The following is an 18,241-nucleotide window of genomic DNA, read 5'->3' on the forward strand; positions in this document are numbered from 1 at the left end:
TTGAGTCCACTCGTTCCTCATAAGTCTCGTGAAAGTCTAGCTCGTCGAGTTAACCCCTAACTCGTCGAGCTATCGCATGGTCCAGCTCATCGGGACAAACCCTAACCGACTCGTCGAGTCGGCTCATCGAATCGACGAGTCCCTTTGATCTGATTTCTCATTCAGATGATTTAAGGCAGATCTATCACTCTAAGCACTAGAGCTACCATCCTAAGGCTCAATTGTCATGTAAAGCTTCGATCTTTACGCTCATGCATGGTGGTTTTGCTCTAATCTACCAATACATGTTCTCACAAGGTGTTAAACAACATACTCTTCACATGGATGACTAAAGTTGGGACCTTTGGGCTCTAGGGACCTCACAAGGTCCAGATCTGATGTTTAAACCTCTAGATAACTTAGTATTCTCGAAGTCCCAAAAAAATGATGAAAACCCTAACTTCTTAAACTCATGAAATCTAACCAAATAAAAGAGGAAAGATTCAAGATTTTTACCTTCCTCTTGATGCTCTGGACGAAATGGCCTGAACCCCAACAACTCCTACTTGTTCTTTGCTAAACAAACTCCTCTTCCTCCTCAAAGATACACTAAAATCCTTCAAGGTTATCTTGGAGGTTCTCTTAGCTCAGTACACTCGTTTAGGGTTTCACATAGTAAGGTCAAGCAGCTGATGAGCCGCAAATGAGGCTATAAGTGCCTTTATATAGGCCCCAAACTCGGGTATTTAGGGTTTCACTTCCCAACGTCTACTCGGTGAGTCGACTCTCTGACTCGTCGAGTAGATGATAAATCCCACGTGGCACAATGCAACTCTACTCGACGAGTTGTAGCACCAACTCGTCGAGTTGCTCAATGGTCCTTAAAATAAATAAATAGATAATATACCTGGGAGTCCGAATGTTACATTAAATAAAAGGTGTTTTATTTATATTCAAAAGTTTTGAGACCATATTGGATTCGATTATTCTTGTGTTTCACTTTGCATGTTTTGACTTCCTGAATAACTAGATTATTCAAACTATCCACAGTTGATCATACTTTGGAAGTAGGTATTGAAGTTAGACTGTCATGAATGGGTCTGTAGATTGTCTAAAGGTGTTTAGACATAGCACAACTTTGCTGTAGTATTCATGAGTACTCCTATAATAAGATTTAGTATAGGACTAAACCCACGCTCATTTGAATCACTTCATGGATTTTATCACGAGTGATCATGAGACGATAATATCTTATATTCTTGAAACCAAGACATGTGAGTTGTAGTTTACAAGTCGGTTGCACATTGATATATGTAAACGCACCAATAACTTGGTGTTATAAAACATATTGTTGTGTGTAATTTGATGAGTAAATAGAGCAAGAACATGAGTCGAAGTTTATCCATTCCTTTTACCCTAAGAGGGATAAAAGCGATATTTATGGCGCCCTCGATGATTTAGTGATAACAACCCTAAGCGCGTGGCCAAGACTAGGCTGATTTGATTTTTTCAATTAGTCGGTCATCATAAATCAGAAATCGGGAAACAACACATGGACAGAGAGAATGATTATAATCCATGTCTCATGTGCATACAATATCTAGAATGAAGGAATATATGATCCCTTATCTAAAGGACGCGTCAGAGTTCGACAACGGTTTTAAGAGCTACGATTGCTAGTCGGGTTTTGGAGTTGTACTTGTAGTTATAATTATTAGACTTATCCAAGTGGGACACTGTTGGATTAGGTGTCTAAGCTCATAACTGTAATTGGTATGTACTTGACTCAAGAGTAGCATGGTCCTTTTGGGTTGCATTCACCAGGACAATCTGATTGGATGTATATTTGAGAAATAGGTTATTTATGATTTACTAATATATTATAAGTATAATATATTAATATATAAATCATATTATTTAATTAGTATTGATCAAGAAATTCGAATTAATTTAGTGATCAAAAGAGACTAATTAAATTAACAGGGACTGGTTAAGTCAATCAGTAATATTTATAGTTTGGACCAATGATCCATATTGATTAGGACGGACTAATTATGTGTGGGAGTCCATGAAGAGTTATTCCATAAGGCCCATCATATGGATTATTAGATTGCTTAAAGGTTTAAGTAAATGGACAAGGGTTTGCAAGTTAAACCTTAACAATTCCAAACTATATATGTGTAACCCCTTTAGCCAAAATCGGACCTAAGAGTGACATTGCAAGAGATGGACGATTTTGAGCTTCATAACTTCTCTCTCTTTATTCTCCGATTGTTCATAGTGTCCTGTGATTCCATTAGAGGTGCAACATTTGAGGCACTAAGCTCTTAAATGCCAAAATACAACAAGCCACAACAAGAAGTAATCTTTTAACTTACTTTTATGATTCATATGTCAAATTGTATGCTATTTGTAGGTTTCATGCTTTGGAAATCTTATGTATAACTAGAGAAAACTTAGATCCAAAGCTATTAGGGTTGTATGTGCACCATAGGAGTGTTATAGTACACAAAACCCAACACTTGGGAGCTAGAGTCCGAGATGCGGGAGCGTTACCCAGATCTATTTACTACAGCAAACTTCGAGCACGAAGTCTAGGTCAAGTCGGGGAGAGTTGTAACATCCCGATATTTTGCAGGTATTTCCGAATCCTCTCTTATATTATTATTTTTTTTCATTTATAGTCCCTAAGGTTAGAAGAGTCGACCCATGAGGAGCCTAAGGGCTAAAGTTGCAGCTTTGAGATTAAGACTAGTACACTAAGCGTACTAGGCGTGCCCTAGTACGCTGGACGTACACTTGTGTACGCTAAGTGTACTCGCGTCGGATGCAAACCCTAATATTTAGGGTTTGAGTGTTATATGAACGTCCTTATGAGCTCATAACCCTCTCTTACCTCAGCCTCCATAAATTTGAGCCGTTTTTCCCAAATCCTAACCTCTTTCTTGAGTGTGTGAGCTAAAAGAGTGTGCTTTGAGTAGTTAGAGAAGAAGGTGTTGCATCAAGAAGTTAGAGAAGGAGGACAAGCTTGTAGATCTGAAGTTTCTTTGTGCTCTAGAAGCTTTAGAAGGTAAAAAGCTCCAAACTTTATGCTTGTATGATGTAGATCTTGCCATACTAGCTTTATGGAACCATTTCCTGTCCCAAAAGTCCTAAGTTGGTGCATGTTATGATTTGAACGAGATAAGATGTCCTTTCAGACCCTAGAAGGGGTCCTAAGTGATAAAAATGATGTCCCAATGGCTGAAAGTGTCCCATGCATGTAGTAGAAGGGTCTTAATGGATTAAGACCATGTATTAAGAACTTTTTGGATGTCCAAAGTATTAAAGTTTGAGACTTTATGAGTCTTAGGCACATTTGGTCGATGGATCTGAAGTTTGGGCTTAAGTGCTTAAGCCATTAAGCACTTATTAGAGTTTTGGTAAAACTCGCGTACGTCCCGTGTAATTTCTGTATGCCCAGTGTATCGAGTCAACCACCCCGATGGTGGTCAACGCAAAATGGAAGTACGACCAATGTACCGGAGGAGTATGCCCCGCGTACGCCCTTTGTTGGACTTTTGACGAATCGGGCTTCAGAGTTTGGGCTGCCTTTGGACTAATTGGACTTGGGCCTTGCTGGACTTTCTGAATAATGGAGTTTTGGGCTAGTTTTGATAATGGATCCTAGAATAAGGCCCAATTAGGAAGTTGGGCCCAGTTGGGAAAATTGGGCCATTAATGGGCTTTGGACACATGGGCTTTTAAGATCATGGATTTGGCATTTGGGCCTTGGCCTAATAGAGAGAAAAGACAAAATGGATTATGTGGACCCTTAGTCAAGATTGATATCCCATGTATTGACTTAGTATTCATTATTTTGGATAGTTCGGGATTTTCGGTGAGACAGAGATCGAAGACTTTCAGTTCATTTCAGCACTACTTGCAAGGTGAGTTATCCTCACTGTACTAAGGGGTCGAAGGCACCAATGCTGGCCCAATGGATTTGATATTCCAGTAGTTAATGATATGTTGAGTATGAGATAGTTATACATGTTAGTTTTCTGTCCCAGTTTGGTAGATCTGTAGGACTACTTGTGTTACTATTTGATTATTTGTATGTGCAGCTAGCTGTATATGTAGACATGTTGTGTGGGTAAGGTTAAGGTTGCACTGCTTCGTACGGTGACCAACAAACCCTGGAGTATGCCAGATCTGAGTTGAGGGTTGGGAAGACATACCAAACTCATACTGAGGACTCATTAGCATACCAGATACCAGCTCAGGACCGAGTGGTATGCGAGACTCGTACTGAGGGATTTAGGGTATTAGAACATTCCAGTTGTGAGCTGAGGGCTAGGGGAGCATGCTAGACTCGCACTGAGGGTTGATCAATTACATTTCAGTCTTAGGACTGAAGGGGGCAAGCCAATCATAAACTGTGGGCTTGAAAGCAAACTAGACTTATATTGTAGGCTCAGAGGAAAGCCAAATGTGAGCTGTAGGCCCGAAAGGCAAGTCAAACTCACACTATGGGCCCAGGAGGTAATCTAGTCTGTAGAGTTATGGACCCATTACATGCTGTTATTATGAGAAGGCAAAGGCGTGATCGTACAACTCCTCACTTTTATGACTTTGTGTACTGGGATACTCTGACGGAGAACTATTTTGATAACAAATTTGTAATAACTGTTGGTTTCTAAATGTTTTAAAAAGTTTAAAATTTGCATGGTTTTTATGGATGTTACATTATAATTTGATACTTTTATACTTTTTATTTATATTAATTACAAACTTAACTGTTTGCAATTTGATTTTTTGTTTTTTTTGTTTTCTTACTAAAAAATTTATATTAATATGCTATTAAAAATATTTAAAATAACTCAACTATAAACTTATATATATATATATATATATATATATATATATATCAAAAGTGATGAAAATAAAATTTATCTAACACACATCGATCTTCTAAACTTAAAGACACATGCTTATTCTTGTTATGTATATCAAACAATAATAAATTAATATTAACTAGGGAAGAACCCCACTTTGCGGGGTAGAATACACCAAAGAAGTGGTTAGATAACAGATTTAATCGGACTTGTTTTAATGTTTCGTTTTGTTATGATGGATTTGTCTATGTATGTACTTCTATGGTTCCCAATGTCATGAGTTGTTCCATTGTACATAATAAGCTTGAGAATATTATTGGAAAATATCAATAATCTTGTGCATGGATAACAAACAACACGCCAAACCCAAATTACTAAAAGTTAAATAATTAGATTATAGATATTGGTAAATTACCACATAAGCTTGAGTTGAGGACCAAATGGTGACAACAAACAAAACAATGGTTGGAATTGGAAACAATTTTCAGTTTCATAAAAGCATCTAACTATAGAATAGATTCACCAAGTTTAATTTATAAAAATAGAAGATATACATAAATAAAGTACTTGATATTGATCATCGACACCTATGTCCTACTCAAGATAGCAATCGACTCCCATTCCAAACTGCATACCACATCCTATAGTATATACAGTATTTGGTAAATTTCACCATAAAAAGAATTAAAAAAAACAGTTAAATGTAAAGAAATACTCCCTCCATCTCAAATTAATTGTCCACTTTTGACTTTTGAAGTCTTTTTTCTTCAACTTTGACCTTAAATATTTTTATTGGTGTTATATATTACTTGATGAAACTTATAACATTGAAAATACATTTAAAATACAATCCATTCATACATTTGCATCAAATATTATCTATCAAAAAGAAAAATATTTAAGGTCAAAGTTGAAGAATAAAGACTTGAAAAGTCAAATGTGGACAATTAATTTGGGACGGAGGTAGTAATAAATAGGGTCTTCACTTATTTACATAGATCAACATCAAAACTATTTATGTGTTTGGGCTTAAAGTATAACTCCAGAGAGTAAAAATTAATAAAAGTAAAATATTTATACCTTGTTTAACAATAGCAAGAATCCCATCTTTAGAGCACATCATAACAGGTAAGACTCCTTGATCAGATGAAATATTAGCATTGATATACATCAATAGTAACATGATAAAGTATCAAACATAACTAAAATTTACAAAAGCACCTTAACAATTATATAATCTCCAATCATGTTTATTCATCCAGCATCGCAGATACATAACAATTATTCAAGTTATTCCATAGTGAAGACCACAAATAGAAGTGTTATTGTTGAGATGTCATAGAAAAATACATGTATACATAGTCAAATTTACACTGATACATATTGAGAGATGAGTGTAGTAAAGTTGGGGCAAACTTTCTTTGAGGCATATCATCAAACATTTGTTGCGCATGTTTTGTAAACTTGTAAATAAAACAACAGTAACCCCATTTTTCTATTAGTCTGGCAATAAATCAGCAAATCTAAGGTTAAAAAATCCTAAAAAAATTAAAAAGGGAAGCAATGAATGAACATAGGGTTAGTGTAATACTGTAAATAAAGCTAGATTTACCTCTTACTTAATAGTTTGTGAGCTTAAAAGAATAGTTATGTCATTTTAAGCTATAAGGTCTTCCGAAGATTATATTCAACACATACAGCCGAACTCAGAAATCGAAATCAATATGCCATCAATAAGAATGAAAAAACTATAAAGATTCAATCATTATTCATTCACATATCGTATGACATAGTGGCCAAGAAAGATATAGAACTCATATAAACATAAAAAGAACCGATATCAATGTTGAATTCTCATAAATCAAAATATATAGTTATATACAATCAAAGACATATTTTTCAAACCTCATGAAGATGATGCAACCTTAATTGCTCTCTGCAATTCACTCTCCACATCTATCGAAGTCAAATTCTTCTTAGTTTCTCTCTGCCCATTAGGCTTACCACTGCCGCCACTCTTCTTCATCCTCCACTGCTCAAATCCATCGAAATTTTCAACCACCAGCACTGGCCTCTTTCCTCCACCACCACCTCCACCAGTGGCAGCAGCGTATCCATTGTAATTCCTCATTGACTATAGCGATTTCATGTCCTCCAATGTGTGTCTCATCTCTTTGTTTTCCTTCTGTAAATAACTCAATTCTCTGCTCATCCAAGAATACATGCCCTTCAACATCTCAAACTCCGGAATCACCTGAATTCCCTGCTTCTGATTCCCTTTCTCTTCCACCACCTCATCAATTCAAAGTATCTCCACATAATAAGGTTTGAAAGATTGGACAGATTTGAGAAAAAGCTCAAAAAAGATAAGGATCTTAACCTGTTGATCGATGTTAGAGACATGAACAGTTCTCCTAATCACATCTTTTCGTTGTGCCATGGTGGTTCTGTTATTCATCCTTCGTTTCCCATGAGTAAAGTTACCCTTCTTCTAACCATTAACATAAGAAACTCAGAAGAGGTGTTCGTTTTGGAAATGATAATCGAAGAAAGTAAATGAAAAGAGAAGACAAAAGACATACCCTTCTGGTGGAAACGCCATTGATGTTTGGGAAAGGGATTTAGTTAGTTTGAAGGACGAAATCGTTGACGATAGAATAACCAAAGTGAGCAGCAGCAGCAACAGATGGGGGAAGAATTAGAGCTCCGGTGTAATTGTTGTTGGTGAGTGAAGAGGGGACAAATTCTTCAACCATTGGATTTAATTTTGATGATTCCAATCTCATTGCAAAAATCTGAAATCAACTTATCGTCACATCTCTGCATCAAGCGCAATTCAGAATCTAATTAGAATCCATCATGCCAAAAAAAATTGGCATGGTTCCAGCGGTGGATTCATGTTAGGAGTCGCCGATTTTGGAGGAGGAACAATCAAGAGAGGACAATGGAAAGGGAAGGATATGGTTTATGTCAAAGGATCGATGATGTATACAGATGAAGGCGGTGGGAGATACCTGGAAGGTAGAAGGAAACGACACGTAAGGACGCGTGGAAATAACAAAATAAAATAATGAAAAGTAGACCAAAAAGAAAAAAGGAAAACAAAAAAGAAAAAACTCATCAATCACAGAAAAGTATTGTTTATCTGGTACTTCTAAACTAGTATATATATATATATATATATATATATATATATATATATATATATTCAACTTGGAAATAACTTTGTTTACTATGATGTATTTTTCTTATATGTGATCATAAAATTAATTTACTACAAACAAGTTATTTTTTGTGAGATCAACATTGTTAAATTAAATCAGTAATATATGCCAACGAAAGAATTAAAAAGATATTTAAAATCTATTAAGAGAGAGAGAGAGAGAGAGAGAGAGATGGAACGTATAACCTATGTATGAGTTTTAATTAATTATCTTTTTAAAACGGTAAAATTACAAAACAAAAAAAAAAACATATTTAAAATATTTAATTTAATATTTTCGACATCACCCTATATAACATATGATCAATATATTAACGATTAAACTACAATATACGACTGTATTACAATATCCAAAAACGAAGAAAATATAAAAACGAATCAGTATAACACACTTACAAATTAAAAGCTTTAATATAATATTATATCTCCAAAAGTGGTCATAAAACCTCAAACCAACACAAAAAACTTTAAGTTTGTTTTTTTTCCTGAAATTTATATATTATTTTTATGCATGTCTTCCAAAAAGATTGAATTTTTTATAGTAAACTTTTCACTAAATGTTAATTAAACATAATATAAATTATAAAAACTTTGATTGTTAATTCATAATTAAGAAAACTTTTGATTTGCATTAGTTAAAAAAATAGGGTTTCAAATGAATGTAGTTTGAGAAAGTTAAAAAAGAGGGTTTCAAATGTATGAGATTCAAGAAAAAATGTTAGCTTTATATATATATATATATATATATATATATATATATATATATATATATAAAACAAAGATTGAAAACTAAGTATTTTAAAATTGATAGGGATCTAAACAGAAAATGCATAACAAATATTATTGAAAAGTATGAAATGTATTTAAACCTAAAAATATTACTGAATTGTTTGTTACTAATTACTTTAATATAATTAAAATTATGATTTATTATATATATATATATATATATATATATATATATATATATATATATATACAACAAGATTGTAAATAAAATATTTCAAATTAAATAAGGATTTAAACAGAAAATGAAATATAAAGTAGTGAAAATGACCTTTGAGGGTAATAAAGTGTTCGCCTTGTATTCATTAGGTCCCTTATCTTTTTTTTGTCTTTATTATACCATTGAACTTAGTATTCCTGCTCACCAAAATCATCGCGACCGGTTGTTGTAGGTTATTGCTTATGTGGATATTACGTGACATTATGTGGCGTACACTTGGCTTATTAAATGCAATTCATACAATATTAAGCTACAGTATATGTCATTCTCATCAATTGTGCCCTAGATCAACATGGATGCTTCTTCTTCTTCTTCTATCTCTTCCAAACGAAATGTTGAATTTCAACCTGAAAATCCTTATTATTGTGGGTTACCATCTCGTGTACGAATTTCACGAACTAAAGACAATCCAAGAAAAAAATTCAGATTGTCCCCTAACTCAATGGTAAATCAAATGTTTTATCTTTTTGGTTTAATGTTCTTTCTTTAACCAATTTGTTACTTTTTCAAGAATGAAGGACCAAAATGCAAGTTATGGGAATGGTTGGAGCCTGAAACCCCTGATAATGAAGTCGGTTCTGGGAAGGACCAAAAAGAATTATGCAATTTAACCCTCAAATTTTCTACATTGGAAAACCAGATCAGCATATGTAAGATGAAGATGGAACAAGAAAATTTGGTTGTTAGACAAGAGTTTGAAAAAATCAAATGGAAGCTATTTACTCATACAGTTCTGATGATTGTGTTCTTTCTGTTCTTTGTGTTTAAGAAGTGGTTAGTGAAGTTGTATTCAAAGTCAATGCTGTATTTTGTTTGATGTATTAAGACTAAATCTTTTTAAGTAATAACAATTTGATGTTTTGAGTGGTTTCAAAGAAATATTAATGTGTTTAACAGGTTAGTGAATTGTACATGATGCAGGGGTAAAATGGTTTAGATTAAGTATAACATCAATCAATTGTTAATGTGTTAATGTGATCCAACGGTAAAATGGTCCAGATTAACCACAACAAAATCAAACATTTATTAATGTTTTAAGACTAAATCTTTTTTACTAATGATAGTTTGATGTTTTGAGTGGTTAAAAAAATATTAGTGTCTTTAACAGGTCAGTGAATTGGACATTATGCAGGGGTAAAATGGTCCAGATTAACCACAACAAAATCAAACATTTCTTAATGTTTTAAGACTAAATCTTTTTTACTAATGATAGTTTGATGTTTTGAGTGGTTAAAAAGAAATATTAGTTTCTTTAACAGGTCAATGAATTGGACATTATGCAGGGGTAAAATGGTCCAGATTAAGTATAACACCCAAGCATATAACATACATAAAGACAAACTTGTAAGATTCCATTAGCATGTGCACCATTACAAAAGTTGTGCCCACATTTGTCCTAATATGTCAAAAGATGTGCCATGACTAAAAGTTTTCCCAATTACATAATTAAAAGACTAAAAGTTTGTCTTCCCAAAAATATTAAAACATAAATTCATTCCAACACCATTGGTTGATGATCAATGCTTCCATCTTTCTTCAAAACCTTCCTCTTCAACCCAATCTTGGTAATTCTTTCTGAGTATTTTTGTGTCCTCTTCCCAGTTGCAACAGGTTGAGCAGGGACATCATTAACAGGATCAACATGTGGAGCAGGATCTACTTGAACATCATCAACAGGTTGTGCAGGAGCATCCACTTGAATTGGATCTACTTGAACTGGTTCCACAGTAACTGCTATACAAAGGTGTAGTTAATGAGTTGGATATTGCAGTATAATTATATTGTTTTAATGACATACCTTTCTTTGTTTTACATTTTTTAGCTTTCTTCTTTTTTGGTAGTAAAGTGGATGCTGCATCTTCTAGTCTTGTAGGACATGTTGATCTATTGTGGCCTGTTTCTCTAGAAATGGTGCATCTCATAATTGCACCTGCTTTTGAGATAGTATGCCTTGTTTTCCCCTGGCTTTCCATCTCAGATTGATCCCTTTTCCTTTTAAGGGTTGGCCTTCCTGGTAACCTTCTTTTTGGGGAGGCAATGGCTTCATGTAGGGAACTTCAGGCCACATGGAACTACCATTAAGTGGATTAATGGTATGGTTGTAACAAGTCAAGAACATGGCTGTATGGAACCATGGTGCAACATAATCCTCTGCATTCCTGTTGAGGTATGAAATGGTTGCCACTGCATGCACATATGGGATAGCTGATACTTGCCAAGATCTACATCCATATGTGTTGTTGTTAAGGTCTACACCATATCCATCATTTCCAGTCCTAACCTCATATTATTGTATCCCAGAAGGTATAACTCCCCAAAATCTGCCCACAAAAATAATAAGTTCTATTAATCTTATAGATGAAAAAATAATACTTATAAAATAGAAGTTATATCATACCTTTGTTGTTTCTTTATCTTTGATATCTTTAATCTTATAGATGGACATATTTTTAAATTCCCCCAACTTTGTCCCTCTAGCAACATTTTATACGTCCTCTCCATTGCATAAATCCTAATCTCTTCCAACATGGTGAGGAGTGGCCTCTTCCTAGCAAGATCAATAACAGAGTTGAAACTTTCTGATATGCTATTCTCATAAGCATCACAAGCCTGTCCACTTCAAATAATGCCCTGCACCAACTTTTAGGGTCCCTTTCCATGAGGTGTTCATAAGCTAAAGGGTCAATTTTTTTATGGAATTCAGTTCTGCCTCAAATTTAGGTTGAGTAGTACTAGCAGTTGCTGCCCAAAACAACTTCCTATATTGTTCACCTTTGAATATTTTCTTGAAGTTAGCATAGATGTGCCTAGCACATTGTCTATGATTTGCTCCTGGAACCCTTTCTTTGATAGCCTCTATTAATCCCTGAAAAAACATGAAATAGATGACATAACAAAAACATTCAACTCAAACAAAACAAAAACATAAATATACCTTTTGTTGGTCTGATATGAGGGTCAATCCATGACCAATTCCCATTTTAGTGACATCCAGAATGAGGTCAAGAAACCACTTTCATGTTTCCTTATTTTCAACTTCCACCATAGCCCATGCAATAGGGAAGATGTGGTTGTTTGCATCCCTACCCATAGCTGCTAACAGTTGGCCTCTACATATACCCTTTAAAAAACAACCATCTGCCCCTATTACCATCCTACATGCTGCAATCCAACCATCCTCCACACCCTTAAAACAAACGTACATTTTAGAAAAGTATGTGGTGGAATCAGGCATGACATTCACATCTATCTTTACTGTTGAACCAGGATTTGTCCTCATTATTTCTTCTCCATAACTCCATACCTTACCATAATGTGCTATCAAACTAACCTCTATCTCATCCAAAGCATATCTCCTAGCATTTCTACATTGAGTGACACTAACAATCAAGTTAAAATTTGTACTTACTTTGGCTTTCATTTTCCTTATGTTCATTTTGGGGTTCTTCAAAAGTTGATTCTTAAAATGCTTTCCAATCCATTTATATGTTATAATGGAACCAAGTTTGAAGACTCTTGAACAATTATGGTCATCAACTAAGGACTTAATCTGGAAAGACCTTTCACTACTCATCCAGGAAGCCCACAGTCTAAAAGGACAAGAGGGGTTCTTGTTATCTTTGCAACATCTCACTAATAACCTTTGACTATCATTTTTCTCAAAATAAAGGTTGTACCCATTCTTCACTGCATAGTTAGTCAAACAAATTTTCAATTCCATGGGGTTAGAGAATCTAATACCTAGAATTGGCACCACTTTGTCCCATTTCTGGTTCTCATTATGGACAGGGTACACTGGTTTGTCATCCCCATTCTTGGTTTCAACCTCATCAGTTTCAGCCTCATCATTTATATCCTTACACATACCTGACACCCGGTGTAAGAATTCATCACCAATAGTCTTGTCAAGAGAAGGAATGTAATCATCTGCTTCATGCTCATATGGAATATCATCATAAAGTTGTGAATCATTATCATCATTCGAGTCTTCCTCAGAATAATGCCCTTCATCATCTTCTACTACTTCCATATCAGCCCAATCAAGTACAGGTTCATTTTCGTGGTCTATATACACATTGATTCTTAGACCACCTTCATCACTATAACCCGTTTCAATAAACTCAAAGTAGTCAGCATCATTCCCAATTCTCCTAATACCCTCTGCCAATGGTTCGATTCTAGTGCAGTAATATACAATATCGCAACTGCCTTCAATCAACTTAGTAATGAACAACTTAAACTCTTTGAGATCCATTGAACCAAAATCGACATCACAGATTGAAATAGAGGTGTCAATCGGGTAAATTTTTCGGGTTTCGGGTAATTCGGGTCGGGTAATTCATGTTAAAAAATTTACCCGTTACCCTACCCAAACTAAATTCGGGTAGTGGGTCGGGTAAGGGTAATTCGGGTATTACCCGATTTTTTTTTTTTTTTTTTTTTTTTTTTTTTTTTTTTTAATGGGACCTAAAAGTAAATTTAATGAAATAAATATATCGTGCTCAAATTTTGAATATTGAGATTTTTTACTCAATAATATTTGAGATATCAAGTATTCGTTTAACGATTTAATCAAATCTAATAAGATGCTAAAAAAAATACTTAAAAGAAATAATAACAACCAAAGTCAATCATTTAAATTACTTGATATCAATGTATATGCATATATTTTGCATTTACCAAAAAAACTCACGTCGTAAATCTAGAAAACATAGAAATCCATTACATATTACGAAAATAATAACATTCAAGTTCCAAAAGACATTCATAATATACTCGTCTTCTTGCACCTACTCGTTCTTCTTGCACATTCACTACTTCGTCTTGCTCAATTCTATATAAAAAAAGTCACATAACGTTATTATTAAAAGGAAAATATATAAATTTACAATAATTAAAATAATGAACGATAAACAATTACCTTTGTCAATTTGTTGATTTTCTTCCCAATCTTTTTCATAATCAATTGTGTCACTTATGCTACCCCGAATCCAATCTTGTGTACAAATTAAACTTTCAACAATCTTAGGAGTCAAAGAACTCCTAAACGGATCCAACACCCTCCCACTAGTGCTAAAAACGGATTCCGAAGCTACGGTTGAGACGGGAATGTCAAACACATCTCTTGCCATCAATGATAGAATCGGGAATCTGAGACTATTCACTTTCCACCAATCTAGAATACTAAACATTTCTGAGTCGTCTTCAACACTTTCTTGCAAATACTTTTCTAACTCCCCAATTGATTCAACTATGTTCGTCTTCATCTTTTCTCTTAGTTTATTTCTCAATGGGGGATTAGGTGCCATAAAATCCGGGTTTTGGCGTTTCCCTAGTATCGATGATGAAGTGGTAGACTCAGCAGTATTTGAAGTAGAACTTGAAGAATGAATTCTTATATAATCATTATATAATTCATACATAGAATCCATGATATATTTCTTTTTGGCCTCCACCCCCATTTCTCCATAACGATCCTCAAGTAGTATAACCAAATACTTTACTTTGTTCCTCGGATCAAGAATCAAAGCAAAGTAGAGCAATAAATTCATTTTTTCTATGTCGCCAAAATACTTATCAAACTTCAACTTCATGGCCAATGCAATATCACAAAGACTAGAATCGGAAATAGCATCATCCAAGAGCGTACGAATGGAATATATATCTTCAATGCATGTGTTTGATGTTACATAAAGTGTCCCGGAAATCCTCAAAGTAACATCATGAAAAGGTTTTAAAAAATGACATACATTCCTAACCCTTTCCCAATCGCTTGATGAAGGTATAGACAAACCCGCCTTTCAATTTCGTACCGAAAATCAAATTCCTCAAGATCATATCTATCAAAAGTTTTTTTCGTAAGCTTGGGCAATTTCCAACATATGGTAAGTGGAGTTCCATTTTGTTGGCACATCTCTCTTCAAATGTTTTGTTATACCGGGATTAGCAACCTTAGCAAACTCGGTAAACTTATGAATTCTAGAAGGTGATTGCCTAATACATTTAACTGCCCATCGAACTATCTCAACCGCCTTATCAACTTTTTTTATGCCATCTTGCACCACTAAATTTAAAATGTGGGCAACACATCGAATGTGCATCCATTTCCCATTTAGAAGACACTTGTTGGAGTTTTGAATTTTTTTTTTTCAAGAATTCAATTGCCACATCATTCGCATTTGCATTGTCAACAGAAATTGTGAAAACATTTTCTATTTCCCACTCCATTAAACATTTCTCAACCATTTTTCCAATATCAACCCCACTGTGACTCTCTTGAGATGAAAAACACAACACTTTTTTTTTTCAATTTCCATTCGTTATCAATAAAATTGGCGGTGAGACACATATAACATGATTGTTGTTTAGAAGTCCACGTATCAGTGGTCAAACATATTCTACCAACATTTTTTTAATAAAGTTACAAATTTTTTCTTTTTCGTCTACAAACAATTGGTAGACATCCGTTGTGCTTATACTTCTACATGGAACTTTAAACAATGGTTGATTAACACTATTGTAATACCTAAAGCCCGCACCTTCTACAAAGCTAAAAGGAAGTTCATCAACTACCAACATGTGAGCTAGAGCTTTCCGACTCTCATTTTGATCAAATTTCCAAGCTGACAATTTGTTTTCATCACCATGTTGGAAAACTAGTTGTTTTTGTCCACTATTAACTTTATCCAAGTAAGCTTTACATCTAGTTAAATGATAACCTAGATTTTTGGTCCCATAACTACCCGATTCGCACTTGTAATTACCGCCACCACAATGCTTACATTTGCATCTTTGAACACCTTTTTCGTCCTTATACCTTTCAAATTCTTTCCAAACTTTCGATCTTGGATTAAATTCTTTAGTTTTTTTTTTCTTTTTCTTGTGGAACTTGATCATTGGTTGGGTTGTCAACTTCAATCGTCTCATCTTCCACTTCAATATAGTCTTCGTTTTTGACATCTAAAACAAAAAAAAAATAATAATAAAAAAAACAGAAAAACTCTTAAAAAACAGAAAAATCAAGAAAAAAAATGATAAACAGAAAGAAAAAACAGACATATAGGCTAGCAACATATTTTATTTTCGTTAAAACTTAAAAGTATTTGTTACATATTTCATTAACAGTGAAAAGATGTAACTATGTTAGTATGTTCAACTCTCCTTTATGAAGCTCAAGGTATGTTTCAACAACAATCATATATACACACATATACATAGTTATATACATGCACAAACATATAAAATATATGATAGTCATATTTAAAAAGTACTTCACCTAGTCAATTAGTGGTTAATTTTTTTATTTTTTTATTGTTTTTGATCAACACAACAGTAAAGTTAATGTAATTTCCATAAACAAGGTTGAGTTTCACTTGCACAAGCACATCAAAACACTTGAAACACGGACAAAAAAAAAACATTGCATCAAATTTAACAGTATAAACCAACAAACATTTATGCAGAGAGGGCATTTGGTGACAACTAAGTGGATCTGAATAGTTGTTTGTTTGACCCAGTTTTACTATTTTTTAATTGATCTGATAACTTATGATAAAGTTGGGGATTCCATATGGAAGTTTCTACATATACACTCATATTATCATATTCCTTCTTTGCCCCTTCCCCAACATTTTGGTTCCACATCACTATTCTTCTTTTCACATGCTGTATTTTTGAACACATCACTATTCTTCTTTTCACATGCTGTATTTTTGAACGAAGAATTTAATTATGTCAATTAATGTTCCATTTTCATTACTTCATTTTGTGGGGCTTAATCTATGTCTCTTGATTACTTTTGTTTCCAAATAAGATTTACAAAAATGAAGAACTAAAGCCAAATTGATAATTCAGTAATAGACCAACCTAGACATCAAAATTTACTCTACGAACCCTTGATACTTGGTGCTTCTGTTTTTCACTAACCTTTGAACAAATGATAATAGTTTCTCAAACGCACACAGGCATGCCGCCATTCAAGTAATGCTTTTGCTTTTGCTTTTTCTTTAAAGCGACAAAAGCCTCATTCAAAGTTGCAACAGATTTCTAATTTTCTATGTCAAAAACAGAATCAAATCAATTGGTTGTTATCACTTACATTCAAGTTTGAAGTCCAAATCCAAGATTTTTGCCTGTAGTGGTGATGAGTTGATGATTGCGACGCGAGCAGACGACCGACGAGGCAGCGACGAGCCGACGACCAATAGACCGGCGAGGGGGCGGCGACGACTAGCTGAAGTTGATTGATCGGTGATGAAGGAAGTCACGTATGAAGAGCTAGAGGGTTTTTTGCCTGGAGTGGTGATGAGTTGATGATTGCGACGCGAGCAGACGACCGGTGAGGCAGCGACGAGCCGACGACCAACAGACCGGCGAGGGGGCGGCGACGACTAGCTGAATTTGATTGATCGGTGATGAAGGAAGTCACGTATGAAGAGCGGGAGGGTTTTTTGACGTAGAGTAAATAGAACGACGGATGGGATTTGGGAATAAGGAGTTAGGGACGGATGACAGATAAACTTATTGGGCCATTATTTGTTGAATATATTTCGGGTAATCGGGTATACCGGAAACCCAAAAACCTTACCCTTTACCCGACCTGAAAAAAAATCGGGTTACCCAATTACCCGAAAAAATTTACCCGATACCCGAAAAATCGGGCGGATAATTCGGGTAACGAGTATTTTCGACAGGGCTAGATTGAAACAACAACAACGTTCAAGTACACTAATGATTTTGGTGCGAACAAACCATTATAATGTATATAAACTGTCAAATACTTACATTGTTTGGAATCGGAGGCCATCTTCTTTATTATAACACTCGCATTCACCAGTTCTCTTCAATTTCGTAACCGTATTCTTCGATTAAACTGTTTTCTTCAATTTACTGAACCCTAACTGTAAGGAGAAAGGGGGTGAAAGAGAAACGGGTATGAAGTGTGTTCTAATTCCACGTAATATGACATGTCATCTCTAATTAAATGTGGTAACTGATAAAACAGGTGATAACCGGTCGCGATGGTTTTGGTGAGCAGGAATACTAAGTTCAATGGTATAATAAAGACAAAAAAAAAGATAAGGGACCTAATGAATACAATACGAATACTTTACTACCCTCAAATGTCATTTTCCCTATAAAGCAAAGGACTCAAAT

At 34.5% G+C, this 18,241-nt stretch overlaps 1 protein-coding gene across 1 annotated transcript; it reads right to left on the reverse strand.

Moving 5' to 3' along the window:
• Positions 1–13,772: 13,772 nt before the first annotated feature.
• Positions 13,773–17,600, reverse strand: LOC145070816 (zinc finger BED domain-containing protein RICESLEEPER 1-like). Its single transcript, XM_079017772.1, has 3 exons — positions 17,184–17,600; positions 14,007–16,045; positions 13,773–13,919 (listed from the first exon to the last, which is right to left on the reverse strand). Exons 2-3 carry the CDS (start codon positions 14,677–14,679, stop codon positions 13,900–13,902), a joined length of 693 nt encoding a protein of 230 aa, XP_078873898.1. The 5' UTR covers positions 14,680–16,045; positions 17,184–17,600; the 3' UTR covers positions 13,773–13,899.
• Positions 17,601–18,241: the final 641 nt, after the last annotated feature.

Source organism: Lactuca serriola, chromosome 8 (genome assembly GCF_051521515.1).
Source record: "Lactuca serriola cultivar US96UC23 chromosome 8, Lser_US96UC23_V15, whole genome shotgun sequence".
NCBI classification, from domain to species: domain Eukaryota; kingdom Viridiplantae; phylum Streptophyta; class Magnoliopsida; order Asterales; family Asteraceae; genus Lactuca; species Lactuca serriola.

Bases quoted from the DNA above. Each gene is read 5' to 3' on its own strand.
- LOC145070816 (XM_079017772.1), bottom strand. From the start codon at position 14,679: ATGAAGTTGAAGTTTGATAAGTATTTTGGCGACATAGAAAAAATGAAT. The intron at 13,920-14,006 runs GTAATTGTTTAT...TTTTTTATATAG, and splicing joins AAATCAACAAATTGACAAAG to AATTGAGCAAGACGAAGTAG.